Source organism: Colletotrichum abscissum (genome assembly GCF_030869225.1).
Source record: "Colletotrichum abscissum strain IMI 504890 chromosome Unknown Scaffold_1.1, whole genome shotgun sequence".
Lineage (NCBI taxonomy): Eukaryota > Fungi > Ascomycota > Sordariomycetes > Glomerellales > Glomerellaceae > Colletotrichum > Colletotrichum abscissum.
Window position 1 is genome coordinate 414,713 of NW_026849987.1, and position 15,482 is coordinate 430,194.

The 15,482-nt window shown below is 53.5% G+C and overlaps 7 protein-coding genes across 7 annotated transcripts; 3 read left to right on the plus strand and 4 right to left on the minus strand.

The window, feature by feature from the left end:
* Positions 1-205: 205 nt before the first annotated feature.
* On the plus strand, positions 206-1,472 carry CABS01_00119 (CDP-alcohol phosphatidyltransferase; the record flags this gene model as incomplete). The annotated part of the gene is made up of 4 exons (XM_060533502.1): positions 206-444; positions 518-831; positions 1,008-1,254; positions 1,367-1,472. The coding sequence occupies 4 exons, from the start codon at positions 206-208 to the stop codon at positions 1,470-1,472; spliced, it is 906 nt and encodes a 301-aa protein (XP_060406016.1).
* Positions 1,473-1,751: 279 nt separating this feature from the next.
* Positions 1,752-3,936, minus strand: CABS01_00120 (glucose inhibited division protein A; the record flags this gene model as incomplete). The annotated part of the gene is made up of 3 exons (XM_060533503.1): positions 1,752-3,425; positions 3,498-3,762; positions 3,833-3,936. The coding sequence occupies 3 exons, from the start codon at positions 3,934-3,936 to the stop codon at positions 1,752-1,754; spliced, it is 2,043 nt and encodes a 680-aa protein (XP_060406017.1).
* Positions 3,937-4,685: 749 nt separating this feature from the next.
* Positions 4,686-6,642, minus strand: CABS01_00121 (Sec1 family protein; the record flags this gene model as incomplete). Its single annotated transcript, XM_060533504.1, has 2 exons — positions 4,686-5,300; positions 5,365-6,642. Coding segments are annotated over 2 exons (1,893 nt in total), but the record flags the coding sequence as incomplete, so codon positions are not given.
* Positions 6,643-7,346: 704 nt separating this feature from the next.
* On the plus strand, positions 7,347-8,665 carry CABS01_00122 (uncharacterized protein; the record flags this gene model as incomplete). The annotated part of the gene is made up of 2 exons (XM_060533505.1): positions 7,347-7,393; positions 7,459-8,665. The coding sequence occupies 2 exons, from the start codon at positions 7,347-7,349 to the stop codon at positions 8,663-8,665; spliced, it is 1,254 nt and encodes a 417-aa protein (XP_060406019.1).
* Positions 8,666-8,716: 51 nt separating this feature from the next.
* On the minus strand, positions 8,717-10,225 carry CABS01_00123 (CAAX amino terminal protease; the record flags this gene model as incomplete). Its single annotated transcript, XM_060533506.1, has 4 exons — positions 8,717-9,199; positions 9,270-9,653; positions 9,727-9,860; positions 10,216-10,225. 4 exons carry the CDS (start codon positions 10,223-10,225, stop codon positions 8,717-8,719), a joined length of 1,011 nt encoding a protein of 336 aa, XP_060406020.1.
* A 1,923-nt stretch (positions 10,226-12,148) lies between these two features.
* CABS01_00124 (uncharacterized protein) lies at positions 12,149-12,451 on the plus strand (the record flags this gene model as incomplete). Its single annotated transcript, XM_060533507.1, has 1 exon — positions 12,149-12,451. The coding sequence occupies one exon, from the start codon at positions 12,149-12,151 to the stop codon at positions 12,449-12,451; it is 303 nt and encodes a 100-aa protein (XP_060406021.1).
* Positions 12,452-13,611: 1,160 nt separating this feature from the next.
* CABS01_00125 (uncharacterized protein) lies at positions 13,612-14,379 on the minus strand (the record flags this gene model as incomplete). The annotated part of the gene is made up of 2 exons (XM_060533508.1): positions 13,612-13,823; positions 14,214-14,379. The coding sequence occupies 2 exons, from the start codon at positions 14,377-14,379 to the stop codon at positions 13,612-13,614; spliced, it is 378 nt and encodes a 125-aa protein (XP_060406022.1).
* Between the last annotated feature and the right edge of the window lie 1,103 nt (positions 14,380-15,482).

The following is a 15,482-nucleotide window of genomic DNA, read 5'->3' on the forward strand; positions in this document are numbered from 1 at the left end:
CGGAGTACTCCGTACCTTCTTTAGTAATGTACCTAAGGTAAGCTTCCCGTCCGTTGAGGAAAGAGCTCTACGCGCATAGCAAGGGGGGGTAGCTCCCGACGTCTTCCACCCGCACGTGAGCTCGTGATCGTCACTCATCCAATCGATCGCGCGAAAACCAAGTGAAGTTCAATTGCGGTCTGCGTCGGTGCTCCAGAACACAGACATGCCATTCGTCAGGCTCGGTGGTTGCAGGGCTCTGTCTCTGGCGCAATGCGGTCGTGTACAAAACAGCTTCTGTCCTAGCAGTGGCAATCGCCTTCTCCATGCGTTGCCGTCACCAGCACGGCATCGGCCGACCTTAAAGCTCACTGCCAGTGCCATTCTCAACCACCCGCCTCAGCGTCAATCGCGGCCGCGGCTCGTCGCTCCCTACGTATCGCAGAGCGATGGTAAACCACCCAGGTTTGTCTCCTTCTTTCCCCCGGCCAAGGCCCCTCTTCCCCAATGCATAGGCTGACGTGTGAGATTGCTGCAGCACGGCAAGCAAGATCGTCGCGAAGCTGCCCACGTTACCACCGACCCTGCGCGAAGACATCCGTACCCTCCCGAACCTGCTGACACTCTCGCGCCTCGTGGCCGCGCCGTTTGTGGGCTATTTTATCCTCCACGACCAACATGCCTGGGCCTTGGGCTTGTTCGCGTACGCCGGTGTGACGGATTTGCTGGACGGGTGGATCGCGAGGCGGTGGAAGCAGCAGACTGTTGTCGGGACGGTGATTGATCCGATGGCAGACAAGGCGTTGATGACTATCCTCACTGTGTGCCTCGCCGCTCAGGGGTCTCTTCCGGGTAGGTCCTTTTCTTTGCTGGCTTTAGTCCCCTCCATCTCCGTCTGTCAACGGAGAAGCTTCCCGGTGATCGAATAATGTGATGGGATGTGGCGTGGAAGGAGCTTCGAATGCCTCGCCGACGCTCCCGCCAATCTGAGGGAATAATGTAGACTGACAATTATATGCACCTGACAGTGTGGCTCGCAACAATCATCCTAGGTCGCGACGTGGGCCTCGCCATCTCCGCCATCTACTACCGCTGGATCTCCCTCCCGCCGCCAAAGACCTTTGCACGGTACTGGGACTTTTCCCTGCCCTCGGCCGAAGTACACCCCACGACCATCAGCAAGTACAACACCTTCCTCCAGCTCGTTCTCATCGGCCTCACGACGGCCGCGCCGGTGTTCAGCTATGACCTGTCGACGCCTTTGACAGTCATGCAGTACGTTGACTCCTTTCCTCCTTGCCGGTGCTAGACTTCTTCGTGAAATTGCACAACATGAGGCGTCTTTTTGAGGTTTGTAGATTCCTCCGTTGTGCTGACTGGAGTCTAGATATGTTGTCGCCACCACCACGATTTGGAGCGGCGCCAGCTACATTTACACCAAGGATGCGGTCAAGATTCTTGCACCGCCGAAGACTCCGCCTCCGAAGGTATAAAGCAACATAACCGCAGCCTCGTGGGGAAGTAAAAATGCAGCTCATCCATCAGGTGTGGTGCATCAGTGTACGTAACAAATCATGTATAAAAGGGGCGTTACGGAAGGTGGGCAAAATTTTGTAAAATTGAATATACACGCACAAAGGGAGCAAGAAACCTTGGTCCCAGTCGGCAGCTATGGTATTGGTACAAGCAGAAAGATTACGCTTTTCTAGCCTTCTCCAGCTCTACATCAGTCGGCAAGCCCTTCTTTCTAGGTATTCTGCGTAGTCGTTGCGTTACGGCATGTCCTTCTCCCGGCTCTGCTGCCTCTCCCGCCACGGCTTCTCCATGTTGGCTAGGGCAATGCTCTTCTGCTGGCGTTGCACGTAGCCCAACAGACGGAGGCATCCAGACGGCGTGATGCCCTCCAACCGCCTCGCCTGCGCTAGAGTCTCGGGCATGGTGGCTTTGAGAACCGTCTTCTCAGCCATGGCCAGGCCAGGGACCTTGTCGTAGTCGATCGAATCGGGCAGCCTCAGACTTTCGTCCCTGGCAAAGACCTTGCGCTCGGCGAGCTGTCGCTTGATGAATGGTGCGTACGTCGCCTCGATGTGAATGCGGGACTTGAGACGCTCCGGAATGGAGTCTATACTTGGTACCGCGGCAGCGACCTGGTTCCAGGTTACGTCCTTTAGTCGGAGCATATCCATTGCGTTGCGCCGGGTCGTGTCTTGTTTAACGCGGAAACCGCATTTGGACCATTCAGGTGTGCTCTTGCTCGTCGAAGAGAGGAGTGACATGATGTCATCCATCTGCTGCTTCTCATCGCTGAAGTGCGTCCACCGCTTGTCCGACACGACGCCCCAGTCCCGTCCTTTCTCGGTCAGTCGAAGGTCGGCGTTATCCGCTCTCGACGTCAGCCTGTATTCGCTTCGTGTTGTGAACATTCTATACGGTTCAGTAACGCCCTTGGTAATGAGGTCATCAATCATGATGCCGATGTAGCCGTCTGCTCGGGATATCGGGGCCGCTTCGAGGCCCAGCGCGGAGTGAGCTGCGTTCATGCCGGCAACAACGCCCTGCCCGGCCGCCTCTTCATAACCCGTGGTGCCGTTGATCTGTCCAGCGAGGAACAGGCCGCTAATCTGCTTCGTTTCGAGCGTCGCCTTGAGACTCCGAGGGTCTATGTAGTCGTACTCGACACCGTATCCCACTTGTGTCATGACGCACTTCTCCAGGCCTGGAATCGAGCGCAGAATCTGTTCCTGAGCCTCTTCCGGTACGGTCATGGACAAGCCATTGGGGTATATGAGGTCGCTGTCGAAACCTTCGGGCTCCAGCCAGACAAGATGCTTGTCTTTGTCAGAGAACCGGGTGATTTTCGCCTCTAATGAGGGGCAATATCTTGGGCCCCTGATGGTTTCTCGGATGTGTATCGTCTTGTCCAGGTTGGCCCTTACAATGTCATGCGTCGCCTCATTCGTATAAGTGACCCAGCAGGACAATTGCTCTTCGACGGCCACTCTATCGTTCAGGAAGCTGAACGGCATGGGCGGGTCGTCTCCGGGCTGCCTCTCCAGCTGCGAAAAGTCAATGCTGTCCTTGGCGATACGCGGCGGCGTTCCTGTCTTGAGCCTTCCTAGGCGAAAACCACTGTCGTCCAACGACTTGCTTAAGCCAAAGGATGCATCTTCTCCGATCCGTCCGGCGGGATACGCTTTCATGCCGATATGAATCTCGGCGCTCAAAAACGTGCCCGTCGTAATGATTACTGCACGTGTAGGGAGAACCTCGCCAGACTCGAGACGCACGCCTGTAATCTTGCTCTGGACGGAACTCGTGGTTTCTGCGCTCTCACTCGTGACGATATCGGATACACTACCTAGCACGATGGACAGGTTTGGGTACGTTTCCAGCTCTTCTCTCATGTGCTTCTGGTATAGTTTTCGATCAATCTGTGCTCGGGGTCCCTGCAAAAAGTAACGGGTTAGCGACTACAAAGATTCCTCAGAGAAATAGAACTCTGCATGGAGCTTACATACCCAAACAGCCGGCCCCTTGGTCCGATTCAAGACCCTGAACTGCACGCCAGCCTTGTCGATGACCCTACCTGCCAACCCGTCGAGAGCATCGATTTCGCGAAGTATTATTCCCTTTCCGATGCCGCCGAAAGATGGATTGCAGGAGCAGGTGCCGAGGTTCTCGATCTTTGGTGTGACCAGAGCTGTCCGCGCGCCGGTTCTGGCAGCCGCTGCGCATGCTTCTGCGCCCGCGTGGCCGCCTCCCACTACAACGACATCGAATGGTCTTGAACATTCGTAAGCTACGTGCAACTGGCGCGCGAGAGGTGTATGTTCTCGGTATGCTGCAGACTGACCTGGTGCCTTCTGCGACGTCTGCGAAGCCGCGCCTACCGAGCTGTCGCAAGCTTCTGGCAGCAGGACGTGGGCGCAGCTTCAAGGCTGCTGAAAGGGATCGCATCGCCTATGTTAATAGGCTAAGAGACTACACGCGCTCCAGCAGATGCGACTGGCAAGCTCGTGTCCTGGGAAGTAGAATCGAGTTTGAAGGCTGAAGTTCTCCTAGTTTGTATCCAGAGTTCCTCTATGCCATTGCTCCCCCATTGATTTTTTTGGCCCCTTGGTGCCACAGTGTAGTGACATGATCGGTGCACGGCGGTTACAAACACCGACTGCAGGGGGTACTTTTATTGTAGCTTACCAAAGTGCTGTCGTCGCCAATGAGCATCTTCTCAGGAGTGCTATGAGCCTCTCAATAAACTCATCGCTACCTTATTCCGTGTATCACATGAAACTATGAACAACAATGTCGCACCAAATACACATTGCTCACTTTCTCGTCCAGTCTTAGGAAGCATGATGGCTAAGCATTTACATCTGCTGGAGAATACCAGATTTGATGGTCGCAACCAAGCCTTCCAATAATAAGTCATGTTCCTCCTCCTCCTTCGTCTTTGTCTTTCCTTGTGCAATACGAGTATGCCACAGAGGAGCTTGTGGTCCTTTCTCCTGCACTCTGCCAAATTGAAAATAGAGTATAGACATTCATTCCGTGCACAATTAGCCTAGTCGAAGAGCATCTTGGCGCACAACAACTCGATGCCTGGTGACCTTGTCTGTTCCTTGCGAAAGGGCCTATGAGTACATGCAGACACGAGAATTGCCGATGGTCACTGAGATCTCGAACATCCCAAATTGACTGCTCTCCGTTTATCGCCTTGTGCCAGCTTTCTGCGTCTCGGGCCACGAAGATACAGCATCCTCAACCTCTTCCAGGAATGTAGCCGAGTTGTGGACTGTAGTACCTCCTAGTACCAAGCGCACACCTGGCGAAGATGCGTTGATTGTTGCCACCATCTTGGCCTCCTCGTATGTTGCTCCACCGACTATGAAGACAATAACGTCTTGCGGCTTGTCTCGAGTAGTTCCTCCGCCCTCAACAAAGGGATACTGCTGTTCTTTAAGTCGTCCCCGAATCAGATTCTGAAGCGTACTTTCAAGTAAGGGGCTATGCTGTGTGTAAACGTTCTCGACACCCTTTAGTCCCTTAAACCTGGCACCAGCTCCTCCAAATATGCCACCCCCCTCGAAAATGTCTGCAATGCCTGCTTGAGCCTGTGATTGCTGCAATGAAGATTGATACTTCACAAGCTTGGAGATGAGGTCTGCTCGCCGGACTGAGACCCCGCCAGCGGCCACCAAGAGGTCCACGAGCATGGGGAGTGCGTTGGACGGATTGCGCTCATATCGTAGGGCATAAAGGGCGACTAGGCCAACCTTGCTGTCGCTTGTCACCTTTGGAGACTGAATAAGCTTTTGAATGTTCTGTGGGAAGAGTCAGCTTCTGGTATCTGCGCTGGGAAGCCGTACTATGATTGTCGGATAATACCTTGAGATCAGCCGCATGGTTGTCATTACAAGCGAGACTTTGTTCCAGCTCACTGACTTCGAGTAGGTTCTCGGCTCCAACACGTCTACTCAACTCTGAAACCAAGGTGACGTGCTTGCTAACATTTCCGGATAGCTTGCGGAACTCAGGGTATTCCTCGATGAAGCGCTTCATGTCCGATATCGACTCGATATTTGAGCTGTTTTGTGTCTTGGACTGGTATTGCTCCACGTAGTCTTTGATGTTGCCGCCCAAGTCACCAAAGTTGAGATACATGTTCTTCTTGAAGAAAGGATCCTGGTCTTGCGACAAGACAATCTCCTTCAGCTCCGGGCGAATATCAGGCACATCGCTTAGGTCGACTCGGCCGTTGGTAATACCAAGAAGATGGTGCACCATGGCTTGATATGTCCATTGCGTGAGAAGTGGTGTTGCTGGATCCTCGCGCCTGTCGAGCACGAGCAGGAGAGGAGGCGTGTCCACCTTCCGGAAGTCGAAAAGCTGCTCCTCTTGTGTAATACGATATCGCACTTCTGTAGCCAATTTCTTGGTAAGTGGGCTGGTCTTGGAGTATCTGATCAGCGGTTTCTTCTTCAGTGCAAGAAGCACAGCAACGAGTCCGTCAGCACTTCGTTGCAGGGCGTCTGGGTTCCACGTGTCTTGGTTGCTGCCCCACAGACGCTGATGGGGAAGGCTGAGTCCAAGTGAGAACAGATCGGGGTTGATGACGATGAAGTCGGCAAACTGCTCCTGAACCAGCTTCACAACCTCATGGTCGTCAGCCTCGGCAAGTCTTTCTAGTGATGACTTCTTGACGACGTTGGTGAAATACAGATGATACTCTCCGTACTTCGGCTCTCGCAGTTCATCAATCAGGAGTTGAATGGAGTCTGGCGATGGTCGTACAAGACATAAACATCGCAAGTGACGCATCTTCTCTCTGTTGGCGTTATCAATACGATCAATGAGATAGACCTCGTGATTCAGCAGTGCTGACTGAGTGATAGCAGTGGACACAATAGGAACTGTCTCGCGGTCCAGCAGCAGAACCTTCATTTTTGCCGACTGTGTCGAAGATGAAGAATCAGCGGACTGAATCATACGAGAGACATAGCCAGCCACTGCTTGTGCCACGTCCATGTTGGCCAGCGGCGCAGAACGCAAAGGTCGAATGCGTGTTGAAGTGTGTTCAATGGAGGAAAGGATGGGATACGTCCTTCGGCTGGTGGTGGCGATGGTTTGAGAATAGGGACCGATGCTCAATGAAAGCTGTGAATTCTCTAAGCGTGGTATTCAGCGGTGTTGTGTCTTCGATGAATTAAGATGAATCGCAGGATGAGCGGAAACAATGTCGTTCGCAGATGGCAGAGTTGACTGGGACAGCTTGCCTGAGCTCCCTGGCCTGCGTGCCTACCACGCCTGCGTACCTTAGGTACCTCATCCTTGGTAAAGTACCCTCGACATTAGGTACACCCACAACTCCAACAGCTTTCTAAGCTGGGTATACCACAGATTTCCCAGCGCTAAAGTCGAAGGCCGGCCTAGAAAAAGGGATTGATAGAAAGATGTCTCCCCCGCTAGATCTTTCTATGACTTGAGTGTTGTGATATTGCATACATGTTGAGTGGTATTATATACTTCACCATGGCAGTGGAAACTCCCGCGGGATGATTGTGCCTGACACAGTGACTAGCCTCCTCGGGTCAGCTGTGGGTCCTTGGAGCAGTGACGTCCAGGCCACTCCACAGTGTCAAAACTGTTAGTCAAACACCTCGAGGCCGGATGGCACTTCGTCGTGGCATTCATGCAGCATCTAACAGGCTTCCTTCACTAAGATCCAGCTTCCAAAGCCACAAATCTCACGACGGCCAAGTCCTCACCCATAATCTTGTACTTCGTCCCCAGTGAGCACATTTCCAGAGACATACTATACTGTCTACTAAGCAACTTGGACGATCGATTCATCTTCCGCCTCCATCACGATGGCAGGCCTTGCCGCTGACACTTGCCCAGCAAAGGCAGAACCAACGTCAGCTCTTGTCCCATACGCACGTTTCTGTGAAGAGTATTCCATACTAATTTACAACGTCATAGCCTCTCCTTCACGCAAGGCCTTATTCTTGGCCAGCTGTCAGTGGTTCTCGTTCTTGCCGCCTTCATCAAATTCTTCATCTTCGGCGACCCTCCCTCACCAGAGGTGACAGCATCACTGAGAGCAACAGAGCGTCGGTCAAGGACCCTAGCTCATAAGCGCTCTCTCCTCAGTCTTCGGACGGCCAACGCAAAGCATGGCCAGCAGACGCTTAATCGGAAGAAGTCGAGCGTCCTCCGGAACCCCCCGAATCTTACCATCGGTTCCATCCTCAGCAAAACCTACTACAATGTCGATAGTCACCAGCCAGAAAGTTTGGACTGGTTCAATGTCCTCGTGGCGCAGACAATTGCCCAGTTTCGAAGCGACGCACAGCATGACGATGCCATCTTGAGCTCTCTCACCAAGGCACTGAACGGAGGATCGAGGCCCGACTTTGTAGACGAGATCCGCGTGACGGAGCTGAGCTTGGGAGAGGATTTCCCCATATTTAGCAATTGTCGAGTCATACCCGTTGACGAAGACGGCCTGAACTTGGGTAGCGGCAGGACTCTCAACGCGAGTGCGGCAACGAGGGATGGCGCGAAGCTGCAGGCTCGGATGGACGTTGACCTCAGCGACATGCTCACTCTCGCTATCGAGACAAAGCTTCTCCTCAACTATCCCAAGAACCTCAGCGCTGTTCTGCCCGTAGCACTCTCAGTCTCTGTCGTAAGGTTCAGCGGCACCTTGTCGATTTCCTTTATCCCGAGCAACCCTTCACAGTCCACCCCGACCATGATGACTTTCAGCTTCATGGATGATTACCGCCTCGACCTGTCAATCAGAAGTCTTCTCGGAAGTCGTTCAAGGCTGCAAGATGTGCCTAAAATTGCTCAACTGATCGAGTCGCGGTTACACCGTTGGTTCGACGAGCGATGCGTGGAGCCGCGGTTTCAGGAGATCGCCTTGCCGAGCATGTGGCCGCGCAAGAAGAACACCAGGGGCCCTGAAGATGGACTGGCCGAGATCAACGCGTCGGTGAGTAGGGCAAAGGGGAAAGACATAAACCCGAATCTCCGCGCAGAAGCTCGAAGGGAAGTTGAAGCCGAGGCAAGGACGCAGACAAGTTGGGAGCACGACTCGTTACGTCGACGCAGGATGCGTAGTGACGACGGGTTGACGATGCCCGGCGCGATGCCCGGGCTAGATATCGATATGAAGACCTGATGTGGTCATTGCTAGAGCAGTATCTAATGTATTTACAACCTACAACGCACCTCAGAATCCCTGCGGAAACAGGCTCGCCGAGGTCTGGGTCAGTGGTAACAAACTTCTCCACCAAGTAATGGCTCCAACGAATAAAAGTACATAGTAAATCACCGTCCATTTTCGACTATCGGCAGGTGCATAGTGTCCACTGACGTGCCAGTAAGGCTCGACAGCCCCCCAGAATCGGGGCAGGCCCATTACATTGCAGAATGCGTGCACCAGCACGATGGCTAGTAGGCTCCCTGAGCGGAGGAAGAGGAATGTGGCATAGGCGCCGAAGAGAGAGGTGTAACTGAACTGCAGAATTGAGCGTGCCACTGCGGCGACCAGAGGCACCTTGGGGTGGGAGATGCGGAACTCATAAAAGTGATGAACATGAGCAAAGCCGAAGATGACGGGAGACAAGAAGACGGTTTGTGTCAATGACATGCGAGCGCAGAGCATCAACGGAACAGAGGCAGAGCGGAACAGCATTTCCTCAGTCAAAGGTCCCTTGGTATCGCATTAGCATCCCTAGAAATGGAGCAAATGATACGTCTGGGGCTTCCTTGATGCAACCTACCATGACAATGTTCCGCCAGGTTGTCAACTGGGTCCAGATACGGACAATGGGGCCAAGACCGTGCCAGTCTTCCCAAAGGCCGTCTATGAGAAGAGTCTCGTACAGCGGACCAGCAAACAGGATTGCCGTAAGGAGAAGGCATAATGCGGACTCGAGTATGCCGATGGGCCAGTATCCCATAGCATGAAGTGGTCCATAAGGTAGGGTACCATCAGGTAGACGGGCCAGGATGATGTAAGTCAGGGCGGAGCATGATGCAGTAGAGAACAGGACAGATCTGATGCGCGTGCGAATGACGACAGGGTCGTCTCTCGACAGCGTTGGTGATGGACGGCTGGCAGGCGAGATGTAGAGAGGGGCCACGTAGATGGCAGTATAAACAACCTGGGCAGGCGAGTTAGCGATTAAACAAGCACATTGACGGAGGTGGAAGGAAGTGAGAAATCATTCGCCCTACCAGCATCGCGCACGCCGTCAACGGCTGTATGAATGGAGGGGCGGTCCCGGGAAGACTTGTGCCAGACAGCGAGTCGGGGTTATTGGACGAAGTCATGGTGAACACCACCGGCGCGACCGCGTTGCCCGAGATGTCTGTAGTAGTCGGGGGATCAACTCAGCACTTGGCTACCAATCCCCAAGGCATGTCAAGAACGGCTATGAATATACCCTGAGTTGTCTCTTCAACCAGGTATCATGGTAATTACTGGAAGAGGTGAAGTGAGGAAATTACATAATCGTTCGGACATTCCGGTGGAGCATAGGTAGGTAGAGCCCGCATACCTTAAGGTATCCGTACTGTAAACGGATATTCGCAGCTGCATCCAGCTGTCAGCGTGTCACATACACAGTACACAGGTACCTAACGAAGTCGAATCTTCTTCGCTTTCAATGACCCCACAACATCCAATGCAGGATCCTGCGCAGCACTTCTGAGTACTTGACACACGACGGGACATGGGGACCTGGAGCGAAATACGCAAGGCACTGAGTACGGATATGAGATCTCACTTTCGACTTTCAAGATGGGAAATGCCCCTGCGTCGTGCTTTCGAATTGGGAAATTGGATGCTGAGCTGTCAGACACCTGCGGACCGTAGTGTCCATGATTCAATTTGTGCCTGCAGACTTTTGTGCAGTAGCGCACTGGTACTACGGATACCTGCGCCTTTGGGCCCTTGAGGGGGGACACTACTGCATGCGCGAGGGAAAGGACACCGACAATATGCTGAACAGTGCAAACGCGAAGCGTCCGCGAGGTGGACGCGCCCCGTTGGTGTCGTGGCATTATCCATGGACGGAGGGGATTGTCACCGCATCACCATTGACAAGGCACAATTGGCAGTCTAGGATCAAAGCAACCTTACCTTACTCAGTGGTGAGTGACCAATCAAAAGAGTCAATTGGAACTTCTCACAGAGAAACATGCTGCCAATGAGAGAACGGGACGCCTGACTCCATCGCTGCCCCTAGAAGGTTGCTCACGGAAATTAATCCCTCTTGTGAGTTGCCAGTCTCCAGGTTCCAGTTATCCAGCATGCATCACGGCCTCATCCTGCAACCATACTTACTCTCAAGGGCGTATTCGCAGCATTCTCGTCATGTCCGCCTCATCTCAGTGTAGCCAGCTTTTCTTGTGCAAAAGAGACAGTGGCTCGGTGTATGTGGGGCAAAAGTCAAGACAAGTGACAACCCTCCCCAACTCTTGCTCTTATCAACTTGTCCCCGTCCCACGCGAGAGGGTCCAGCTTTTGTTTCCTCGCCATGTGCATCTACCCATGCAAGTGCACGACTCAGCCATATCGAGACTGACATAATTTCCAGAATTTATCCGCACTTTGGACACAATATTTCTTGTATTAGTAAAAACACAATCGGATCAAGATATGCTCTATGCTATTCGTGCATATCTAGATTCCAGAAGCATTGAGCTCAGATATAGCCGGGTAATCGTGAAGCGAGCGAGTGTTTTAAGCTTCCCCGTCTTCACAGCAACGGACCACCGAGCACTGTCAACGACGACCCGCCGTCACTGTCCAAAGTCCCGGCCCAGGCGGTGTAACTTCTGAATACGAATACACAGTAAGGTAGGTGATGGTCACTGGTCCCTCCTGTGGCGCACGAACTTTTTGCGATTCTGTACCAAGACGAGGGGACTCACCAGGTTTTTAATAATGATTCCAACTGGGACTCTGGCCCGGATCCCAAAGTTGTTTACAACACTTCCGCTTGCGGTAAGATGGTCAATAAAGTGGCCAAGTTTTATCCCCCGCCCGCTTTCTCTATCCGCTGTATCGTAAATACGGATAGTGCAAGTTGTGCTCATTTTCGAAAACATAGCTCCGCACCTCATCAAATGTTCGACAGGCATGGGATGATGGGAATTGTGGGATAAAATCCACCTGCGCCAGCTGGCACCTTGTTTCTCAAGGTGCAGCCCAGACGCGACCTCGGCCAAGGTACCGGTGAATAACCTTCCACTGAAATGTTTGCAGTCGGGACATGCCACCCAGCGGCTATGGCACAGAAGCGACGACCAACCACAGTGAGGTTGCAGATGGTGATAAGCGCCGGAAAACCGCCCACGCTGTTTCCTCGTGTTCCCCGCGCACTCTGGAAGTCTCGTGCTGCTGCTGCGACTGGGAATGTTACCAAGTGCGAGTTACTCTGTCAGACTCAGAACCCATCCGCTGGCAAGAAAAGAATGGAAGCAAAAGGCGACGTAACATCGGGACACAAAACTTTAGCTGTGTTTTGGCGGAGCAGCCTCTTCTACTCTAGGTTACACCCTGCATCTCACCGCCAAAGCTCAGGTGCGATCCTGAGATGACGGTCATTGTGGCCCAGAGGGGCTTATTTCGGACCACTGAAGATGATTGGGAATGCCAACCTCCGCTGATGCCGGTATTGGTGTCTGGGCAGAGAGGTGGTATTTTTTCTTTCCTTTTATTTTTCTTCCTTTTTTTCATCTTGCCAACAGAAGTCAGTGCAGCACGGTGCACCGGATGACAGGGCACGGCGACTCGCCGATGCGGGCCATATCCGTACTTCGTCTCCTTGCTTGCCTACATTTTGCGACGGCGTGTACTCAGGCCGCTGAATGGCCGCCCATCACTGCAGCAGCAGAGGCCAGTGTCCAAACAAAGTGCTGTAAGTTAGTAGAACTGACATACTTGGACCAGTGATGATAGTGAGCACGGATTCCCTAGAGAGAGAAGACTTTGAGCTTCGTGTTGCTGATGAGCTAGGTATGTCTCAGTTCACCTTGAACTAAGGTACGGTCTGATACCTCTACTCTTTCTGGGCTAATGATGAGTCGGAACTCCGGGGCCACCCTGCTTCACCGAGGTGAGCCCACCTAAACCGTTTACACTTCCTAACCGTACACACTAATAAATGGGATGGTGGACACCGTATCCGTTATGTGCCAATGTCTCCGTTCTCATGAAATTGTCCAGCTGTTCTCTGCAACTCGTCATCAAGGACCCAAGAAGCTGGCTGGACTGACAGGGAACAAGGGAACATGGGATCATGGAAGCATGGAAGCATGGAAGCATGGAAGCATGGGTGAGGAAAGAATGATGATGGGGGCCCATTGGATTGATTTCAACGCCGTGGATCGTGCGTATCCGTTCTCTCAGTTTCCCTCATAGACATGGCGCGGAGAGCGGGAGCTAATCAGCTCACGAATGGACGCTTCGAGGCTTGGAGGGCTGGGCGGTTCACCACATGGAATACTTCGTGAAAATGCTGGATAACCTACCCATGCTTCGCTGTGTTCCTTCATGTCTGGGGGCTCCGTTCAAAGGACCGTGTTTTCAAGGCTATGGAGGCGCGCTACTTTAAGTGCAAGGGACGTGCTCTCGGAACAAATGTTTTTTTTTTCTTGGAGACTGGGAAAGCTGAGCTACCTACCTAGAGCCTGCTTGTTGTTTTCTCCCATCCCTAAGACTGTACGCGGATGCTGCGTGTGTAGGTATCCGTACTTCGTAACTGTCATGTTGGGGGCGTTTCTTTTTCCACGTTCACTCTCACTCTTACCGTGCTTCACTATGAACAAGCATGATGCTCCGCACTCGGCTCCATCTGCCGGTAAGCCATGGTATCCCAAGGTTCAAGTATCCGTACCTCGCCTATATCTTTCCTATTACTTTGGGATCTGGGAACGTATGCTACGCAGTAATTAGTGTGCACGATACCAATATCTCGTTTGCTGAGCTATAGAGCAGTTTCAGTCTTCCCTGCCCTACGTTGGTCACTAATTAGTGCGGTACCATCCGTATGATATGGTAGCCTTACCCCAACGCCGCATCTCGGGCTCTCAGCCCAGGACGCCCTTGACCTTCTAGTCGTTTTCCTTGGTGGCGCCGTCGAGCAAGCGATTGCCCTTGGCCGGGTCATCCAGACCTTGTGCTCGTTCACGGGTCAGGGAGCTCCTTGGGGGTGGCCTTGGATCGGGCGTTCCTCCCTCACGGCGGCGGTTTGTTTTGTTTTTCTCGCCAGACTTTGCGAACCACGTCGACGTGGGAAAGGCATAATTAATAATAATAGCTGCTGCTGTCGTGTGTTGCATTTAGCAGCCGTGTGTCAAAAAGGCCTCGACCCCATCGCCATAACGGGTTGGCACTGCTACCCTTCTTCTTCTTGTCCTCCTCCTTATTCCTCTCCTTTTCCTTGCTGGAGATCAGCTGGTGAAGATAAAGGACGTGGTTCGTTCTATTGGAGGACAGCTGGCGCGCATCAGACTCGACAACCCGAACCATCAACCAACCCAGGGACGATCCCATACGACGCAACGGCTATCGAATCGTCCCCCTTTCCTACGAATACACTACTGCGTAGGTATTCCGCGTCGCCCACCGTGTCGGAGTGACTCTAGCCAGTTGGGTCTCCCGCCGCCGCCCCTGGTTCTCCGGCTCGAGCCAGTCCGGCCGACATTCCACTTACAGACGGGTGCTGCAGCATAGCCGCCATCAACCATTGCCGCGCAAAAGTCTGGCCCAGCTTTCAAGCCCCTGATCTGGCTCGAGTGTCGAGTCTCGAGTCTCGAAAGCAGCCCTGGCCGGCTGGCATTTGATGGTGTCAAGTGTCGAGGCCCAACCTTGCCGCTCATTCGGCCACTCCCACTGCCAATTCGCAGCAGCATCCCATTACTTGTGCAGAAGTCCCCGTTCTGCATACGACGCAACGAGCCCTCGACCGCCTTTTTTGCATCCAGGGCCGGCCCACTTCCGCTTGGGTGAGCAAGAATTGTCGTCGCGCTGTGCTGTCAGGAATCAGAAGTCGGGACCCAAGAGTCGGACCTGCATAAGACCCGGAGTCTCTCTTTCGAACAGAAATCATCCAAAACGTCGGCTTGACTGGCGGCTGGCGACAAAATAGCCGCTTGGCTGGAGACTAACTGTTCTTGCATATCGATTCAGATAGGCAGTCGTGGACGGGGAGCGACCTGTATCTATTTATTGGAAGGGGGAAAGCGAGGTAAGTGGCCGACAACATTTCTTACCTTTCTTGCCTCTCCTGCCTTCCATTCTTACCCGAGGTGCCTTCCAAGTCTAGAATTCGAGGCTTTCGGTTTCCGTAAGTACCTTACCATTCATGAGTACCTACTTACCATACCTACCTATCCGTACGGTGTACGGTGTATCTGTACGGATACCTGAGAAGTGAGAGGATTGGAACACCACCTGTTTCTCCTTGTCTTTTCCTGCTTTCCTCTCGGCTCCTGCCTTGGTCTGCTTCCATTCCCACTTGTTCCTCTCCTCCTGCCCTGTGGCCTGCCCTGTCACCCTGTCTAGCTCTTCACCACGGGTATCCTTCACCTGCAAGATACCCTGCACTTGCTGCTTCACCCCGGTCGTTCATTGCGGGCCTGGTATCCGTAGTGTACCTGGCTGTACCTACCTGGCCTAGCTCCCCCCCCCCCCCCCCCCCCCCCCCCCCACACCTCCCCCCCCCCCCCCCCCCCCAAACCCACCCCCCCCCCCCCCCCCCCCCCGGGTCCTGTGGGGCCGGTTGCTCCGCTGTGGTGCCCGTCCCCCCCCGCCCCCCCCCCCCCCCCCCCCCCCCCCACACACATACACACACACACACACACGCAAACGCACCTCAATCACCTTGTACTTGCAGGCTTGTAGACCACCAGATGGGAGAAGGGGAGGCTAGAGCTTCTTGTCCACTTCCATGAGGTGGCAGCCAGAGCTCGGAGGTGCCCAC